Below are 21,441 nucleotides of genomic sequence, written 5' to 3' on the forward strand. Positions count from 1 at the left end.
GGAAGTTATTTGAATTGTAACTGAAAGAGTAGAAGGGGTTTTTAATTTTTTTTAAATTGTATTTTGTATGATGTCAGGATCCCCCCTTTCCCGCGATGGAATATTTTTGTTTCACTACCATTTACAGTAGGTGGCGGCAATACACCAGTAGGCTGTAGTCTGCCATAATTCCTCAAAGTAGAAGAAGCCAGCAATGGCGATGCTCATGCTAATACGACCTTTTTGGCCAGTAGAGGCCTCTATCGTTCTCTTTGGTTCCTCTATGTCATTTCCGCTGTACATTTTCACACTTCCGCCATCATCGAGTACCGTAGGAAAACGTCGTGTGTGGACCACACTGTCAACAATATACAATTGGGGCCACCGAATGCCGGCAAAAACCAATTTACTACTCCCTTAGGACTTATATATATTGTGTATTTTTTTATTTTATATTGTAAAAGTTTCGGTTACGGGATATTTCATTCAGGTAAGTGTTTCTTGTCTCGTAATTAAGTTTAGACGATGTTTTCATCTCCATCAAATGGCAAACAAGCAAATTAGCCAGTTAGCTAGCTAGCAAACGTTATATCCTCGGCCTTTTTAGTAGCCAGCTATCGTGCCGGGAAAATGGCTAGGTTCAATGTGCAACTATCCAGTTGTGTTTTGCTGAATTGATAGGGGGCGTCAATCTCATTTTATAAAATTCAGTTGGCCCCGTTTTGTTAGCAAGCCAACGTTAGCTGGTACAGTCGCTGGTGCATCACACCAGTTAACGTTAGCTAGTTAACTGACCCGCGTGTAATTGTTGGGTCCTACCCTATGTCCCCAGAACTGAGAACGTTAAGTTAGCTAACAAACTCGTACATCGCCTTGGTCCGTACAATTGCCCTTATTTTAGCGCCCCAAAAACGTAATACTTCCAGATCAACTGTAATGGCAATACCATTGTAAAGCACAATTTCTCCCCTTTCCAACATTATCAATTACATGACCTAAACGCTGCCCGTTTCTGCATAATTCAAGTAGGCAGTGAGCCCTAGGAACTAGGAAACTGTAAGCCCGTTCACTTAAAACCGCTTGGACGATTTATATTCCATATATATTTTGTTGTGAGAAAGCATGGTATATCCCTGTGGCGCTAGGCTAGGCTATGCTAGTCAGCTTTTTTGATGAGGATGATCCTGGATCCGGGATGGGGGGTCTGTAGAGGTTAATTAAGTTTATATCATTTGAGTTAAATTTGTCTTCTCATTTCACACAATACACATAGTTTGATTGATTAAAGAAAATACACGGCTGCTTTTATAAAGTGCTATAGGTGGAATGTCACATGATAACCCAGAGTTATTTTGACCGGAGGGCAACGATAGAGTTAATATTTGTCCAAATTCACGACTAGGTCTACCAAATTGTTTATTACTTTACTATTTTTAGCTCTTGAAACATTGACTTATTCATGTCACATCCAGGATACAGGAACCACATTTACAGGATTAATATTCTCATGGGGTCTCAAACAAATATATGCCAGAGTATATTGCCATGTTGTTTTATGGGGCAATCTAAGCACAATGATGTCTGGGAGCGTTGACAATGATACCTATAGCAAGGTTTTCAACCCTGCTTTAGGTGTGTGTTGCTGCGCTGGTTACAATGTCAGGTATGAAGGTTGTGTTTGTTTATGGAAAGGCAGTTACTGTTGCCATGCGGATTTACCATTTACGGAATTCGTTTTCCTTTTTAATATACAGCTTGTCTTTTCTCTATAAATATTTGTCCCAATCCCCTGCCACTAGTCATTTTGAAGCCATCCTATCCCTAATCCATAATGCATCGAGAACTCTGAGAATAGCACAAATAAATGTCATATCGCCTTTTGGTGTGTGTGCTGCAAAACTAGGAATGGTGTCTTTGGGAAAGTTGTAAGATAAGAGGTGACAGTAAATCCCATGCGTACAACACCTGGCGAGTCGATGACAACATGACTCAATCAGATGGAGTGAGGCGGTGAGGGAGTCTGAGAGAAGCTCTGAGAGGCCATTGAGCTTCCCATTGTCTCGGCTTTGCTGATTTAATCAGCAAATGAATAACGAAAGAAGCTCTATCAGAACATTTATGGTAATGTCAGAAGGCATGCGTACAAAGTCCCCAAGATTGTTGCACATTATATAGACTGCCTTTCACACGACTCACTAATGAATATGAAAAGGTGGTACACACACACACATTTTAATTTGTTGCACAATTAAAGGTCAACACTGCATTTCAAACAGCCAGGAATTATCTAATGAGTTCAGCCTAGGTATACTTTTACAAGCCCAATTTCCACAATCATAAGACCCACTAATAATTGTATTTTATCAAAATAGTTTAACCTGCTTTTTTTGCAATAATAAATGGCTTTCAAGTCTATGGAAAATCTGTTTTTTGTTGCACATTTAGCCAGAACCATGCACATCCACTAATAATAACCAACTTCTGGTAGCAGGCATTATATAACATTAACACATGTTTCATAATCTCTCAAGCATAAGCCCATGTGCTATTGAGTAGCCAGCTAATATGTATATTTAAAGTCTAGCCAACTTGGATCTATTCGCTTGCTAACAAGGTAGAACAGTTGAACTGTTATGAATACACCCTCCTTTCTGTCTCCAACTGTTTGAACCGTTTGAACAACATAGCCTGTTCCCTTTAAGATGTTGAAATCAAGTGGCTGTAGGAGTGTAGTGAAGTAAACATAAAAGTTGTCAACCATATAAATAGTAAAATTACAGATAGCCCCAAAAATGACTTAAGTAGTACTTTAAAGAATTTTTACTAAAGTACTTTACACCACTGTGTACTCCAATGCCGCATGTGACAAACTGAGCATCCATTTTCTATAATCATGTCTGTTGATACTCCTGTTTTAGTAGGGTCTGCAGTGTTCTACATTTTAAATGGTTCTCCTTTATTTCAGTAAAATGTCTGTTTTTCAGCGTCCATATGAACCATTCTGTTAGCGCTGAAACATACATTAAAATGAATTGAATTAATTTGATACATTGCCCAGCCGTAACACACACACATACCCCCCTCTGTTCTCTGACGCACCTTCTATTCTCTAAGAACTTCGGCGAGACAACTCCCAAAGGCGAAATCCATTAACACCACGATAATGGGATTCATTGCCCGTGACAATCAACCGTTCTCTGCCGTGGATGATGTTGTCTTTCGCTGACTGGTTGAGCACTGGTACACTACAAAGTGCGCTATTTTTCAGATGCTGCCCTACCGGAGTTACACTGCTATTAGCTTCATGAAGTCGGAAGTTTACATACACTTAGGTTGGAGTCATTAAAACTAGTTTTTCAACCACTCCACAAATTTCTTATTAACAAATTATAGTTTTGGCAAGTCGGTTAGGACATCTACTTTGTGCATTACACAAGTAATTATTCCAACAATTGTTTACAGACAGAATATTTAAATTATAATTCACTATCACAATTTCCGTGGGTCAGAAGTTTACATACACTAAGTTGACTGTGCCTTTTAAACAGCTTGGAAAATTCCAGAAACTGATGTCATGGCGTTTGAAGCTTCTGATAGGCTAATTGACATCATTTGAGTCAATTGGAGGTGTACCTGTGAATGTATTTCAAGGCCTACCTTCAAACTCAGTGCCTCTTTGCTTGACATCATTGGAAAATCGAAAGAAATCAGCCAAGACCCCAGAAATAAAATTGGAGACTTCCACAAGTCTGGTTCATCCTTGGGAGCAATTTCCAAACGCCTGAAGGTACCACGTTCATATGTACAAACAATAGTACACAAGTATAAACACCATGGGACCACGCAGCCGTCATATCGCTCAGGAAGGAGACGTGTTCTGTCTCCTAGAGATGACCGTACTTTGGTGCGAAAAGTGCAAATGGGGACAAAGATCATACTTTTTGGAGAAATATCCTCTGGTCTGATGAAACAAAAATAGAACTGTTTGGCCATAATGACCATCGTTATGTTTGGAGGAAAAAGGGGGATACTTGCAAGCCGAAGAACACCTTCCCAACCATGAAGCACGAGGTGGCAGCATCATGTTGTGGGGGTGCTTTGCTGTAGGAGGGGCTGGTGCACTTCACAAAATAGATGGCATCATGAAGAAAGAAAATGATGTGGATATATTGAAGCAACATGTTAAGACATCAGTCAGGAATTTAAAGCTTGGTCGCAAATGGGTCTTCCAAATGGACAATGACCCCAAGCATACTTCCAAAGTTCTGGCAAAATGGCTTCAGGACAACAAAGTCAAGGTATTGGAGTGGCCATCACAAAACCGTGACCTCAAACCTATAGAAAATGTGTGGGCAGATGTGAAAAAGCAATTCACCCAACTTATTGTGGGAAGCTTGTGGAAGGCTAAACGAAACGTTTGACCAAAGTTAATTAACTTCTTACGGGCAGGTGGGGCGGTAGCGTCCCATCTCAACAACTTCCTGTTAAATTGCAGAGCGCGAAATTCATATTTAACATTCATGAAAATACAAGTGTCATACATCAAAATAAAGCTTACATTGTTAATCCAGCCGCTGTGTCAGATTTCGAAAAGGCTTTACGGCGAAAGCACACCATGCGATTATTTGAGGACAGCGCCCCGCATACAAAAGCATGAAAAAAAATTCAGCCAGGCAGGTGCGCCACGAAAGTCATAAATAGCGATATAATAAATGCCTTTTTGAAGTTTTTTTTCTGTTGGCACTCCAAAAGGTCCCAGCTACATCACAAATGGTCCTTTTTGTTCGATAAAGTCCATCTTTATATCCCCAAAAACTCTGTTAAGCTGGTGCACTTCATTCAATAATCGACCGGTTTCCCTCCTTTAAAACGCATACAAAATGAATCCCAAATGTTACCAATAAACTTCTCCAAACAAGTCAAACAACAATTATAATCAAACCTCAGGTACCCTGGGTGTCGCCTGCCATATCAGTAATGTTATACTCAGACATTATTTTAACAGTTTTAGAAACTTTAGAGTTTTCTACCCAATCTACCAATTATATGCACATCCTAGCTTCTGGGCCTGAGTAACAGGCAGTTTACTTTGGGCACGCTTTTCATCCAGATGTCAAAATACTGCCCCCTACCCCAGAGAGGTTAAACAATTTAAAGGCAATGCTACCAAATACTAATTGAGTGTATGTAAACTTCTGAACCACTTGGAATATGATGAAAGAAATAAACGCTGAAATAAATCATTCTCTCTTCTATTATTCTGACTTTCACATTCTTATAATAAAGTGGTGATCCTATCTGACCTAAGACAGGGAATTCTTACTAGGATTAAATGTCAGGAATTGGGAAAAACTGAGTTTAAATGTATTTGACTAAGGTGTAACCTTCCGACTTTTACTATGGAACGCAGTTTGGGTCTTTGCGTGTCAAAAAATATACACTTCAAATAACAGTTGTATTATAGAATGTTGTGTGTTGTGAATTTGCACGTGCAAGCCAAGCGCCACCACCACTATCTGTAGCACTGTCAAAGCTGTACAAAAAAAGTCTGCGAACAAGCAATCACCGGCCACGAACGATGTGTTTACAATACTGCGTTGGTAATAAAACATTTATTTGTTTGACCGCAACTTCTGGGGTAGCTAGCTAGCTTTAGCTTGGTACATAGCTAGCCTGAAAACAATGACCAATAGAAACTGCAGTCATTTAAATTATTTTTAGCAATGATTTAGGAATCCTTGTAAGTATTAGCTAGGTAGCCACTTGTTGTTCACCTATTGAACTTCAGTTCAATAGCCAGCTATTTAACCCTGTTGCACAAAGCTAATGTTATAAGCAGCCAGCTAGCTTCATCTGGCTAGTGAGGCTCGACCGGACCTGGTTATGTGTTGTGAAGCTAGCCACAATAAGGATTAGGCACAGTAGTGGATTTTGCAGTTTTCCTTCAAAATAGAAGTACCTATTTGAAAGTGATGCAGAAGGTTACAATTGGTGGAATCATGCCATATTTAGAAAGTGTTAAACAAGGTTGGAATGTGAAGCAATGAAATGGGGTCTACTCGGTGAAATCACCTCCCCAGTCAGCCTATTGTGTGTATTGACATTCATATTGCACTGTACATCTTTACCTAAGGATTGGGGATCAATGAAATTGGGTATCAGTCTACTCAATACCCAAGATATTTTTTCCCAACGTCCTCCTCAGAGTTATCAGACTCAAAAACATCCACGCAGTATTGTTTTTCCTCTGGAATAGTGTTCAATATACATAGGTTGACAATAAATGTGTCTCAATTCAGTTGTTTCAAAGTCCCGCAATAAGAGCTACGACACTAATGTTCTCTGGGTGTCATTGAGTAGACTGATACCTATGGATCAATGACATGGGGTAAGGCTGTACAATGAAATAAGTGTGCCCCAATGCTATTCGAAAGTCTAATACGTCCAGTGTGATTTCAACATTTGTCAAATTAACACTTTTTTTTGTTGAATTGATATAACATTCCAACCTCGATTAGCATGATCTATTTAATTATGGCATAATTCTACTATTTGTATTAATTTGCATCACTGTCAATGACAATTTTATTTTGAAGGCTAACCGCAAAGTCCAATATTGTGACTAGATTCACATAGATGGGTCCGACCACCATTAATCAAATAAGAACTGTCTTATAAATTAGGGTTATTTTAGATGACCAAAAAAAACACATGAACTCTATCGGAGAAGTAGTTGGTGAACCAGGCGAGGCAGTCATTTGAGAAACCAAGGCTATTGAGTCTGCCGATAAGAATGCGGTGATTGACAGAGTCGAAAGCCTTGGCCAGGTCGATGAATACGGCTGCACAGTATTGTCTTTTATCGATGGCGGTTATGATATCGTTTAGGACTTTGAGCGTGGCTGAGGTGCACCCATGACCAGATTGCGTAGTGGAGAAGGTATGGTGGGATTCGAAATGGTCGGTGATCTGTTTAACTTGTATTTTCCTTCCAAACAACTCAACTGTAGTTTCATCTGTCCACAGAATATTTTGCCATCCATTTTGCCATCCAGAACATCCAGGTGCTCTTTTGCAGCAATGTTTTTTTGGACAGCAGTGGCTTCTTCCGTGGTGTCCTCCCATGAACACTATTCTTGTTTAGTGTTTTACGTATCGTAGACTCGGCAACAGAGATGTTAGCATGTTCCCGATATTTTTGTTAGTCTTTAGCTGACACTCTAGGATTCTTCTTAACCTCATTGAGCATTCTGCTCTGTGCTCTTGCAGTCACCTTTGCAGGACAGCCACTCCTAGGGAGAGTAGCGACAGTGCTGAACTTTCACCATTTATGGAATGATGAACATCAAGGCTTTTAGATACTTTTGTAACCCTTTCCAGCTTTATGCAAGTCAACAATTCGTAACATTAGGTCTTCAGAGATCTCTTTTGTTCGAGGCATGGTTCACATCAGGCAATGCTTCTTGTGAATAGCAAACTCAAATTTTGTGCGTGTTTTTTATAGAGCAAGGCAGCTCTAACCAACATCTCCAATCTTGTCTTATTGATTGGACAATTTGCTTTTGGAGAAGTCATTAGCCTACGGGTTCCCATACTTTTTACAACCTACTCTGTGAATGTTTAAATATATTCAATATAGACAATAAAAATACAATTTGTGTTAAACACTTTTCCTATTGTTGTGATGAAGAACAGATCAAATATTATGACCAATTTTATACCGAAATCAAGGTAATTCCAGAAGGTTCACATACTTTTTCTTGCCACTGTATATATTTAAAGAATATGTCCTTCTACTTTTCCCGTCCGTTAAGGTTATTTTGGAGCGCACCACCCTGACAGTCACCAATGGCAGTCGCAGTGCCCAAACTCTCCAGCGGTGCTGTTGTCAAAATCCGCTACAACAGCATAGATGTGGGCACCACTCGATGGAAAGAGGGGACTTTTGAGGTTCTTGAGAAGGATAACAAAGTCAACCTGTGGCTGAAGTTTAGTGCCGGTGGTGCAGCCAAAAGTTTCCAGGTATTGTATAATAGTGTTTTCCCCCATACGTGCTCATTTCACGTAACAAAATTGCATGCTTACATTGGACTTACATTGAACAGCTGAGAAATTGTGTCTTAAGGCACTCTGAATGTATATGTTCATTATATATTTCTATACTTTCAGCTCAACCATAATGTGAATAATGTCGTGATGCAGCCCATACACACTATGAGACGAATTGTGGTGACTCTGAAGGATGACAGCATAGTCACCCTTGAGAGAGTTCCCCCGGTTGTGGCTGAGAAAATGAAAGAATACCTTGAAAAGCTGAAACATGGAAAATCAACCGGTAACATTCTATTGGAAATTGTAGATCATTAAGTCTTTAAAACATTTTTTTTTTAAGCTGTTTAAGTTGCAGCATGATTTACTGTGGACCAGTCCCTCTGCTGGAAAGTAAGTGTTGTTTTCTGGTAGTTCTAAAGACCTCCCAGGGAAGTGCCAGCTTTGGTGTGCTCGGGAATCGATCCGTGAAGAATGAGACTAGTCCGCCTGGAGAACGACAGGTAAATAATTGCGTTTAGTATACACCTGTCATTTTAAAACCACAGTAAGTACCTCTGACAAGCTCATCTACTTAAACTCTGCCTCTGTATCAAGACAACACCCAGGCGACCCATTGTGGACAACCGGGAGGAGACGACGACCCGCAAGCACCTGGGTAGCCCCAGCAGAGTGACCTCCACACCTGCCCGCAGTGGGCTGTCTGAGAACAGGTAGTCATTCCCTCCTACAGACACACGGGCTCTGTCCTGATTCTCCAGACTTCTCCCGAAGTGTGCTCTCGCATTCTCCCCCCTTACAGATTTAAAATGGAGGGACTGGTCTAATGAATATGGTATATACACACACAGAGTGAGGACCAAAAGTATTTGGACAGCGACACCTTTTTTGTTGTTTTGGTTTTGTACTCCAGAACTGAAATGATACAATGACCGAGGTTAAAGTGCAGACTGTCAACTTTAATTTGAGGGTATGTTCATCCATATCGGGTGAGCCGTTTAGAAAATACAGCAGTTTTTGTACATAATACTCTACAAATATGTCGGATGCATTTACAGTTTGTTCTGGTTGTTCCGAACCGGTTTGAACCAAAGAAAGTACTGGTTTATATAGTTCTTTCTATTCCTTTTCAAACCTCTTAAATCATATCATTTTTTAGCTCCACATTAAATTACTTCACCAATCATGCGGTGTGGACAGAGCAGCGTGCTATGGAGTGGGCAAGCTATAGCTCAGTGAGTTGTTTACATACGTGATGAAAAGTGTAGGGCAACAAATTTGGCTTGAAGCACTGGGCATCTTGTGATGACATATACATTATCTAAATTAGGCCCACACAATTATTCCTACGGAGGAGTGGCTTCTATGGAGGAACTTTGAATGTTTTTGAACTTCAGAGTTGGCTTAGCGTTGGACCAGAGAAGCTAGCTAGCTGACAAGCTTGTGTGTGCAGAGTGGCACCAGAATTAAAAACGCATTTTACTTTTTTGTCGTTTAATGAATCCAACGTGAAAGGTGATAACTATAGTATCCCTAACTAGCATTAAAAAAAAGTTCATCCATTCTTCTCATGAAAGGGAGAGAGATTTATCTTCTGAATCACGCTTGTAATATCGGTAGGCTACAGATTGTCAGCTGGCTGGCAGACAATGGAAGAAGTTTCTGATTAACAGAGGGAGGGCTTTGTTGTGTTTTTTTGTGGGACTGGGGAAAAAATGATGTAACAGAATGTTATTAACTGGTTCCTATGCTTTTAAAATAACGGTTCTGTTCTGGAACAGTATAGATCACTTTCGTTCTTATTCTGTTCCTTAACAAATGTTATTTTCCGGTTTTCTATTCAGCTCACTGAACTGGGTCCAACCCTTGATGAAAATACCCTCAAATTAAAGCTGACAGTCTAAACTTTAACCTCCATAGTCATTGCAATATTTCAAATCCAAAGTGCTGGAGTACAGAGCTAAAACAAGCCCCCCAGAAAATCAGTTCAAATACTTTTGGACCTCACTGCATGTCATTTAGCAGACGCTTTTATCCAATGCGACTTAGTAATGCGTGCATACATTTTACATGTGTGGCCCCAACGGGAATCGAACCCACAACTCTTGGCGTTGTAATCGCAATGCTCTACCAAATGAGTCACAGGACCACTTTGCAACACAACCTCTGTCCCAAATCTCCTCCCCTCTCACTGAGAGAACATTTCTTCACTTGACAGTGGCATTAGTCTTTTTGTATTTATTGGTCTCGTAACCACTCTTAATGCTGTGTTTTCCCCCTCAGGAATGAGAAGAGGAAGAGACTCCACATCTTTGACTGTGACCTGACTGAGGACTACCCCAAGGAGAATGACTCATCCAGGTATGACAAAGGCAATATGTTACTCTACCAAGCAAAGTTTTGGGTTGATTTCACATCCCTTCCTGTCAATTTAGGAATTGACATGCTGTCCTAAATGTCATGTCTGTAGTCCACTGACCGTTATTGACCAGGAATGCACCGAACACTGCTACCTTTACTGGGATATGAACACTATTATACCATGGGAAATAAATTAGGGGCGATGGTAGTGAAACCATTGTGCTCCACTTAATTTAAACTGTTTCTTTAATCTTTCTTTATATCAGCAACAACAAGGCCACGCCGGACCCCTCCAGGAAATTTCTGCTGAGCTGCAAAGACAAGCTGAAACAGGCGGAGGAGAACCGTAGCTCAGGTGAAGACCCTCAGTCAGTCTGGTACACATACAAAGTGGGATGTCCTTCTCCAGACGCCCTGTCTTTACTTGACTTTACTGACTTTATTGTCCCCGTATGAACATTTTGTTGCAGTGTCATGTACACGTCTGATAACTGTCTGGCTTTGCCAACAGTTTCACTGGTCCAGTCGCCATTTCAGCCCACGTCATTCTACGGCAGCCGATCGGCGACCAAAGACTACGCGAGTCACTCCTTTCTAGACAGGTAAGTTTTTGGGGTTTTTTTACCTTTATTTAACCAGGTTGTTCCATTGGTGTTCATGATTCATTAGAATGTATTCTTAAGATGCTGCCACACCTTCAGTTCCTCAACATTTGTTGTCCCCCCCACAGGCCATCCACTACATCCCAGACCCCCTCGGCTAAGAGAAGTCTCATGTTACCCAATCACTCAACCCCCTTAAAGAAAGTGCGCCCCACTCTGGACTACGGTGGCTGGAACAAGCCGAGACCGTCCACTCTGGCCCAGCCCCAGCCTCCACTGCAAGGGTAAGGAGATATCCCAGGGTTATAGTGGTGATTCTGAAGTTAACCTCCATAGTCAATGAGGGGCTGTTTTAGTGCTGCCTAACTACCAGAAGTTAGTAGTTTATAGTAACTGTTCATGCTTGTTATGAGTATGCCAGTACAGACACTTTCATGTCACAACATGTATTCTTACCACCAGTGGTTGTAGTGGTGGTACAGATATAGAGTAGAACTCAAATGTCCTCTTAACATCTTTACTGCAGATTCTCCAACCTGGGCAACACGTGTTACATGAACGCCATCCTCCAGTCTCTTTTCAGCCTGCCATCATTCTCCAATGATTTGCTGAAGCAGGGAATCCCATGGAAGAAGGTCCCAGCCAACGCCCTGCTCAGGTAGGCTGCTGTTAGTGCTTCAGCAGTCAGCCTCTTCAGCTAACCCCATAACTGAATATAGGAAACTGTCAATAGTTTGATCAGTTCTTCAAATGTCCTCACCTTGTTTCTTCTTAAACACAAAATATTTCTACTTTTCCAAGGGATGCACCTTTTTAAAATCTGTTTTGGTGGCTTAGTCATGTCATTTACCAAATGAACTGCTTAGCTGACTTGTGCAACTGCCCTGCGCCCTTATGGACCCCTAACCCCCCCTCCCTCCCTCCCTGTGCATGCAGACGCTTTGCCCACTTGCTGGCCAAGAAGGACATCTCGTGCCCCGAGGTGAAAAAAGACTTGCTGAGGAGAGTGAAGAGTGCCATCTCCTCCACCGCCGAGCGCTTCTCCGGATACATGCAGAACGTAAGACCTACAATATTAACACAACCACCAGCATTTAGACTCTTAAGCGGCTCTGTATACTCGCTCACATGGTGGCTTCCTCATTCTCTCGCTCTCTCTTATCTATAGGATGCCCATGAGTTTCTGAGCCAGTGCCTGGACCAGCTGAAGGAGGACGTGGAGAAAGTGAACAAGAGCTGGAAAAGCGAGTCGCCAGCGGCCGCGTGGGATGAGCCTCCCCAGCAGGCGGCCGCAGCCCGGCCCGGGGAGGAAGTGGACACCTCGCGCATCTACACCTGCCCTGTGGTGGTTAACATGGAGTTCGAGGTGCAGCACACCATCACCTGCAAAGAGTAAGTGAGTTGCCCCCTTTTCAGACTGTGGATTCCTGGGTGGTAAGTCTCTTCCCTGATGGTAAATAAAATAATGGATCTCCGTTACACAAAAATACGTCAAAAGATTTTCTCGTCCATTCCTTTTAGTTTTTGTGATATTACCTTTACAAAGCATATGAAATTGTCCTAAAGACTCACTGGATGTCATGTTATTAATGACAAATCATAACAAAGGTTGTGCTGTTATGTGTGGTTTCAGCTGTGGCGAGGTGGTGAACAAGCGGGAGCAGTTCAATGACCTGTCCATTGACCTGCCTCGCAGGAAGAAGACCATCCCTCTCCGGTCCATCCAGGACTCTCTGGACCTCTTCTTCAGGGTGTGTGGCCACTGTCCCCACAAACCACCACCTGTCCAAAAAAAAATAATATATATATATATATATATATCCACTAAAGGCAATGAAACAGTCCACATAGTATTCAAATCCTAATATGAAGTAGATGAGTTAAATTGTCTGTCTGTGTATTCCAGATCGAGGAAATCGAGTATTCCTGTGAGAAGTGCAGCGGGAAGGTGGCGACGGTGACTCATAAATTCAGCCGACTCCCCAGGTACTCTGTTACGGATACAGGTATCCTGTGTGTGTGTATCCTGTATGTGTGTGTATCCTGTATGTGTATTTCTTTTCTCTCCTTCTCTCCTCACAGGTGGAAATAATCATTCCCCAATCAGTCACACCTCCTGTTTCCATTACCCAATCACAACCCCTTTCCCTTGGTTTAAAAACCCATTCAGTTGTTCTCTCTGGAGCGCAATCTCTCTGTCATGCAATCTCTCTGCAGATCTCTTGTTTTTGCAACTACATGTCACTTTGTCCGTTACCCTGTGAATATTGTTTTTGTTATGGTGTTTGACTGTTTGTTTGATGGTACCCCCTTTTCCCACCAAGACAAGTCGCCCATGGGCATACACTACCCGTAGGAATACTTTGTCTAAGAACACTACCATACAAACAAATAGTTTCTGTCTTTTACACTTCTCTAATGAAATCATATCTTTGTTTGACACCTGTCAGATAAGGCCACATACAGTCTTATAATAGTTTTTGAAATGAAAAACATGACTCGAAAAATAACCTCAATCAAATGGTGACACCTCGTTGCTCATTTACAATGACTGGGCCAATGACTGAACAGAACAGAGGAGTTGGGTGCGGGGCCCAAAGCCAAGGTCACCATTAGAAAAGAGATGTGTTCACGTCGCTTACAGTGGCATGCTAAGCATGTGCTATTGTTTTGTAAATATTTATTAGGAAAAAGGATTCTCCCCTTTTTTTTTTTTTTTTTTTTTTTTTTTTTTTTGTGAAATTGGAGATATTTAATTTTATAAAGATTTGTAAATATGTGATTTATTTATTGCGGGGGAATTTTGTTGCTTTTTTTTTTTTGTCGACAGCGGGGATCTTTAGCCCTGGTGTTAAGAACACCAACTCCATACTACGCTGATCATTCACCTGGGTTGTGTCTTAATTGACATTGCAGCCTATTCCCTATATAGTGCACGGGAATAGGGGGCCATTGCCATGACCAAAGTGAATAAGGAAGAGGTATGGGCTTCTTCAGATAACCCTACATCGCTTTCTATCCTTTCCCTCATGCAGAGTTCTGATTCTGCACCTGAAGCGCTACAGCTTCAACGCCCAGCTGTCACTGAACAGTAAGCTAGGCCAGCAGGTGATGATCCCCCGCTACCTCACGCTGCTGTCCCACTGCACGGACGCCACGCGCCCCCCCCTCAGTCTCGGCTGGAGCGCAAACGCCGCCATGTAAGAAACACCCCTCCCACAAGCACACTTGGAGACAGTGAACATTGTCCCAACTATTTGGGACAATAGTTGTCCAAACATTTTCTTTGGAAGTCACCACACAGACGGGTCTTAAATGTCCAAATAACGTTGATCACAGCAGGTGAATATTATTTTTATTATTTTTACCTACCACGCTCTTTGTTTTGTTGTACAGGCCACGAACACTGAAGGCCTCCCAGTCGGTGAACTCCTCCTCACTACTTCGGTAAGCCAGTCTCTAACAACATGGAATCACTAACACACACTTTTTACCTCCGACCCAGGAAGGCCAATCGTGTCCAGTGTTTCCTTGATGGGGTACAAAAGTGTGGATGTTTTGGTTCTTCTAACTACTGTTTTCATTTCCTTCCACCAGGAAAGTGTCTCTGAAGGCGGGGGGCAGCTCCAGCACTGTGCTGGTGGACTCTGACAGCGAGGAGGAGCTGAGCCGGAAGGTGGTGAGCCGCAAGCGCCGCCTCAGCGACTGTCTGCCCGATGACAGAGCAGATGAGGTTAGGGCACCAGAGGGATCGGGGGGGATATACATTACTACACCCTAACCGCTGACGCATGCGGGGCCAGGTTGAAAGAACACTGTGTTTAGTGTGTGACATGATGAGCTCTGGCTGTGTGTTTAGGTCCAGCGGGCTGTCCACCACCCAGATGCGTCAGACTTCAACAGCATCAGCGATGAGGAAATGCTGGCGGCGGTGCTGGAGATGAGTCGCCACGACGCTGGGCTCTCCTGCCATGCCCCTGAGGACGAGCCAACCAGCAGCCCTGACACGGGCTTCGGCGACGCCGACGCCCAGGAGATGAACTACCGCCCAGACCTGCTGGAGACGGACACTAAGCCGTCTGCAGGTAACCACCAATCTCAGAAACACAGACACACCAGCCAGGAGGGACAGGGAGGAGTAGGCTTAAACGGTTCACTAAAATTATTTTTTGAGACTACACACCAAAACAGCTCCCTGTAGTACCTTACTAGATGCCCATTCATTTCATTGAACTATGCTATTTTAAGACGATAGACTTGAATTATACAAAACGCATGCAGAAGCTTCTGGTTTTTAAATGTGTTTTACCAACCCATGCTAAACGGAGTGTGTATCTGTGTGTAGACGTGCTGGACTCCCTGGACCTGACCATGGACGAAAACAAGGAGAACCAGACCCCCGAGGGGGTGCAGGGGGATCTGGACTGGGTGCAGCAGTATGGCCTGGAGCAGGAGAGGGAGGAGCAGGAGCTGCAGCTAGCCCTGGCCCAGAGCCTGCAGGAGCATGTAAGACTCCACACACACTAGGACATTAGAGAGAGACCCACTATGCAGCTCTACCATTGGACATTTTACTGTAGGGGAAACCTGATGTTGGTGGTTCACTGTTTTTGTAATGTAGGCTAATCCTCCTTCTGCTTCTGTAATGTTTTTGAGCTCCACAAGAAAACAAAAATCTGTCTTGAGCTCAGACCCACCGTCACTAGCACGTGCTCTAGCAGGTATATCTCACTGGTCATCCCCAAAGCCTGTCCTTCCAGTTCTCTGCTGTCAGTGATGGGAACGAATTGCAAAAATCACTGAAGCTGGAGACTTATTTCCTCACCAACTTTAAACATCAGCTATCTGAGCAGCTAACTGATTGCTGCAGCTGTACATAGTCCATCTATAAATAGCCAGCCCAATCTACCTACCTCATCCCCATATTGTTTTTATTTACTTTTCTGCTCTTTTGCACACCAGTATCTCTATTTGCACATCATCATCTGCTCATTTATCACTCCAGTGTTAATCTGCTAAATTGTAATTACCTCGCTACTATGGCTTATTTATTGCCTTACCACCTCACGCCATTTGCACACACTGTATATAGACTTTCTTTTTTTATATTGTGATATTGACTGTACGCTTGTTTATTGCATGTGTAACTCTGTGTCGCACTGCTTTGCTTTATCTTGGCCAGGTCGCAGTTGTAAATGAGAACTTGTTCTCAACTAGCCTACCTGGTTTAAAAAAAAAAAAAAGATATATATATATAGGGCCAATGTTACCTATGTGAACTTTTGATAGAGCCGGACAGGACAGCTGGTTATTGCATCACCACGATGAAAACCTGACCTTTGCAACATGTGGTTTCTCCTACAGGAAGCCCAAGAGATGAGGGAGGACGACGACCTGAAGAAAGCCACAGAGCTCAGCCTGCAAGGTACAGCATAGACACTGCTTCCCCTTTTTATGCCAATACGCAGCTTCACTAAAGTAAAGAAGTGTGTGTGTCTGTTTGCACATTTTTACATGTCTTGATCCTGCCTCGTTTTTCTCCGCCCTCCCAGAGTTCAACAATTTGTTGCCGGAGCTGCTGTGTTCAGACGAGGACTCTGGGAACGAGGAGGTGCTGGATATGGAGTACAGCGAAGCAGAGACCGAGGATCTGAAGAGAAATGCTGAGGTACGAAGTCTCCCTCCTACTTTTCTCCCTCACACTAACCTTCACCAGGTTAGTGTCATTTATCAACTGCATAAATTTCACAAAATTTCACAATTCCAGTGGATCAGAAGTTTACATACACTAAGTTGACTGTGCCTTTAAACAGCTTGGAAAATACCAGAAACTGATGTCATGGCTTTTGAAGCTTCTGATAGGCTAATTGACATAATTTGAGTCAATTGGCGGTGTACCTGTGGATGTATTTCAAGGCCTACCTTCAAACTCAGTGCCTCTTTGCTTGACATCACGGGTAAATCGAAAGAAATCAGCCAAGACCTCAGAAAAAAAATTGGAGACCTCCACAAGTCTGGTTCATCCTTGGGAGCAATTTCCAAACGGCTGAAGGTACCACATTCATCTGTACAAACAATAGTACGCAAGTATAAACACCATGGGACCACGCAGCCGTCATACCGCTCAGGAAGAAGACGCGTTCTGTCTCCTAGAGATGAACGTACTTTGGTGCGTAAAAGTGCAAATCAATCCCAGAACAACAGCCAAGGACCTTGTGAAGATGCTGGAGGAAACGGGTACAAAAGCATCTATTTCCACAGTAAAACGAGTCCTATATCGACATGACCTGAAAGGCCGCTCAGCAAGGAAGAAGCCACTGCTCCAAAATCGGCATAAAAAAGCCAGACTACGGTTTGCATGGGGACAAAGTTCGTACTTTTTGGAGAAATGTCTGATGAAACAAAAATAGAACTGTTTTGCCATAATGACCATCGTTATGTTTGGAGGAAAAAGGGGGAAGCTTGCAAGCTGAATAACACCATCCCAACCGTGAAGCACGGGGGTGGCAGCATTATGTTGGGATGCTTTGCTGCAGGGGGGACTGGTGCACTTCACAAAATAGATGGCATCATGAGGGAGGAGAATTATGTGGAAGCAACATCTCAAGACATCAGTAAGGAAGTTAAAGCTTGGTCGCAAATGGGTCTTCCAAATGGACAATGACCCCAAGCATACTTCCAAAGTTGTGGCAAAATGGCTTAAGGACAACAAAGTCAAGGTATTGGAGTGGCCATCACAAACCCTGACCTCATTCCTATAGAATATTTGTGGGCAGAACTGAAAAAGCGGGTGTGGGCATGGAGGCCTACAAACTTGACTCAGTTACACCAGCTCTGTCAGGAGGAATGGGGCAAAATTCACCCAACTTATTGTGGGAAGCTTGTGGGAGGCTACCGGAAACGTTTGACCCAAGTTAAACAATTTAAAGGCAATGCTACCAAATACTAATTGAGTGTATGTGTACTTCTGACCCACTGGGAATGTGATAAAAGCAGAAAGAAATCATTCTCTCTACTTTTATTCTGACGTTTCACATTCTTAAAATAAAGTGGTGGTCCTAACTGACGCAAGACGGGGAATTGTTACTAGGATTAAATGTCAGGAATTGTGAAAAACTGAGTTTAAATGTATTTGAATACGGTGTATGTAAACTTCCAACTTCAGCTGTATATGTAGAAGGACACCTTTTCTGTGGATGTTCTTGTACCAGATTTTTCGTCACTGATCTTTTGAACAAATCACAATTTCGCAGGTGGACCACTTTTTTTGAATTTCGGAAGGAGAGGGGACATTTAGCCCATAGACTTGCCTGAAACTGGCTGAGCATTTCCGTTTTAAGGGTCTGGAGAATGGGGTTGGGTCGTATCCAGATTTTCATACCTTAATACCATTCCTGTACCATACCAGGGTATGCGGTATTACGGCATGCAAGGGCCGATATTTATTTCCAAATATTTTGTAATTTCTTTTGCTAACAAAAGCATAGCAAATTCCATAGCAAACAAGCTAAATGCTAACAAGCACCCGCGAACAAACTAAATGCAAGGACAGAGAACCCAGCTCATAAAGTTATACAACTATCTCTAAAGGCTACTCACACTTGAACCAGGAGGGGATTGTCTCTGCTGTCACCAAGCAGCTTGATCTTGCAAGCTAGCCACCTATAGTTAGCGAACCAACTGTATAGCTGGAGCCCTGAGCTGAAGAAAGTGTTTTTGAATGTATAGTTAGTTAGTAATAAGATTATTTAGCTGGCAAAAACACAACTCTTGTGATGGTCAACAGTGGATCTCACGTTTGCTCCATGTGCTCTTTGTAAATAAACATACCATGTGACTGGCTCAATCTAATTTTTGTGAATAATATCATTGTTATTAGTATAAAACATTTTTGTGAAGGTATTTAAAATCATACCGTCGGTGTTTCAAAATACCCAGGTATACGGTATATTGCCCAAGATTAGTGGATGCTTTTCTAGTCTTGTTAGTGTCTTTTCTAACATGTCCCCCAATAACTCAATAAAGCATCTGGCACAACTACGCACCATTTTTAGTTCTGGGTGTCTAAGATTAAGTAGGGAGAAACGGCCCAGCTGAACACCTTCCTTTCTTGTTCCCAGAGCGGAGACTTGGCCAACTCGTTTCGGCTGATCAGTGTAGTCAGTCACATCGGGAGCAGCTCCTCCTCTGGTAAGCACTGCCCTGCCTATAGACCACAGTCTGCTAAGATACAGTATATTGCCATGCTACAAGATACACTGTTATTTGTGGTTACCAGAAATGAGTGCAAGAGATGTGAATGTTATGATTTGTTTTTGGTAACGACTGATATCTGTACATCTCATAACACACTACTGTGTAGCAGGAGCCACAGATTATCAATCTGTTAAAAAAAAATGTAAAGCATAAATGTAAAATGAGTCAGCTGAGGCAGCATATGAGGACGATACCACGAGAAGCCAAGACACTGTATATTTGTAGTCTAATATTAACCTGTAATTCTATCTCTGGACCCTCAGGCCATTACATCAGCGACGTGTACGACATGAAGAAGCAGTCGTGGCTGACCTACAACGACCTGGATGTGTCGCGCACGCAAGAGGCCTCGGTGCAGAGAGACCGCGACCGCAGCGGATACATCTTTTTCTACATGCACAAGTTAGTCTCCCTCTACCAGCTTCAGTTGTGTGCTGGGTTATGTTCAGGGAAACAATGTGAAATTTGTCCAATAAGAGAGCAGATTTTCATTTTCAGTTGCAAAACGTTTTTCTACAGTGTCCCCTACTGATCACAACCCTGTTCTCTTATGGTAAGGGAAAAACCACCTGCCTCCCGCTATATGCCCTATACCAGTCTGTGAGTGACTGAGTATAATGCAGTGGAGGCTGAGAGAGACCCAGCTCTAGTAAGCAGGGTTGTCCATACGATTGGCAACTCTGAGCAGAAGCTGGAACACAATCTCCCCTCTTTCATGCTATGAGAAAATATTATTTGTTGAAATTTCTTTCTATTTTGTCAGAAAAAAAGAAAGTAGCAAAGTGAAACTGTCTGGTAACTAGAAGTTTCCTGTGGGGTTTTAATATCAGGACATTAATAAAACTAAAGTTGTACATTCACCTATGGTGGGAGATATTGTGGGGAACTTAATGTTATGTGTATATCATATTATGCACTGGAACCCACTGTAAGGGGTGTGGATTTGTTTCAGTGAGCCGTGCCTTGACTGACTGCTGTGTGTGTACCCTCTCCTCAGGGATGTGTTTGAGGAGCTGTCTGAGTTAGAAAGGACAGGGGCCAGTGGAGGAGCCTCTGAGGCAGGGAGGACTGTCCTGCAGCCCCTCTGAGCCACCAGTCTGTCATCAGTCACACACCAACCACCACGCACTGAGCTCTCCCCAACAGATGGGTCGGGTTTGGGATGAAGGAGAACCTTTCTCCAGTACTACTGATCACCGTCCACATTTTTGTCTTGAGGCGCTTTGTCCTTTTTTAAAACAAAACAACAGGCCATGGTAGCTTCTGTCGTGAAGGCAGGCTCAGATGTCAGCACACACAGCCAACGTCCTTCTCTACAGGTCTGTTCAGAAATGAGAGGCAGCGCTCTCAAAAGAAAAGAGCTGACTGTTCTTTGTTTATTAAACCCTGAGAGATATTAGCCCTGAACTTTTCAAACTTATTTATTTAATTTTCTATGATTTGTTGTAATACAGTTTTTCTTGGCACACATGATATTAACTGTCATGCGTTTAAGAAATTAAATAGTAAGTGTCAGATGCTTGATGCTGGTGCTCCTTTGATTGTATGGTTTTTACTTTTTATTTCCAATATAATTTAAAATGTATTCTAAATTATAGTTTAGGGTAAGGGGGGTGTACTTTTTTGTTCTATACAGTGCATTTGGAAAGTATTGACACCTTGATTTTTCCACATTTTGCTACAGCCTTATTCTAAAATGAATTCAATTGTTTTTTTCCCTCATCAATCTAAACACACAATAACCCATAATGACCAGCAAAATCAGGATTTTAGAAATGTAAAATCGGGTTCACGTCCGGGCTCTGGCTGGGCCACTCAAGGACATTCAGAGACTTGCCACTCCTGCGTTGTCTTGGCTGTGTGCTTAGGGTCGTTTTCCTGTTAGAAGGTGAACCTTCGTCTGAGGTCCTGAGAGCTCTGGAGCAGGTTTTCATCAAGGATCTCTCTGTACTTTGCGCCGTTCATCTTTCCCTCGATCCTGACTAGTCTCCCAGTCCCTGCAGCTGAAAAATATCCCCACAGCATGATGCCGCCACCACCATGCTTCACTGTAGGGATAGTTCCAAGTTTCCTCCAGATGTGAAGCTTGGCATTTAGGCCAAAGAGTTCAATCTTGGTTTCATCAGACCAGAGAATCTTGTTTCTCATGGTCTGAGAGTCCTTTAGATGCCTTTTGGCAAACTCCAAGCGGGCT

At 42.6% G+C, this 21,441-nt stretch overlaps 1 protein-coding gene across 1 annotated transcript; it reads left to right on the plus strand.

The window, feature by feature from the left end:
• The first annotated feature begins 305 nt into the window (after positions 1-305).
• LOC120058204 (ubiquitin carboxyl-terminal hydrolase 37-like) lies at positions 306-20,974 on the plus strand. Its single transcript, XM_039006691.1, has 24 exons — positions 306-469; positions 7,794-8,001; positions 8,149-8,314; positions 8,443-8,531; positions 8,626-8,741; positions 10,312-10,389; positions 10,656-10,744; positions 10,901-10,991; positions 11,120-11,275; positions 11,518-11,649; positions 11,928-12,051; positions 12,160-12,383; positions 12,625-12,742; positions 12,898-12,977; positions 14,027-14,191; positions 14,388-14,438; positions 14,589-14,724; positions 14,851-15,076; positions 15,337-15,497; positions 16,356-16,416; positions 16,544-16,659; positions 19,112-19,181; positions 19,511-19,649; positions 20,245-20,974. The coding sequence occupies exons 2-24, from the start codon at positions 7,828-7,830 to the stop codon at positions 20,333-20,335; spliced, it is 2,853 nt and encodes a 950-aa protein (XP_038862619.1). The 5' UTR covers positions 306-469; positions 7,794-7,827; the 3' UTR covers positions 20,336-20,974.
• The last annotated feature ends 467 nt before the right edge of the window (positions 20,975-21,441 follow it).

The sequence above is a fragment of the Salvelinus namaycush genome, chromosome 13, assembly GCF_016432855.1.
Source record: "Salvelinus namaycush isolate Seneca chromosome 13, SaNama_1.0, whole genome shotgun sequence".
NCBI lineage: Eukaryota > Metazoa > Chordata > Actinopteri > Salmoniformes > Salmonidae > Salvelinus > Salvelinus namaycush.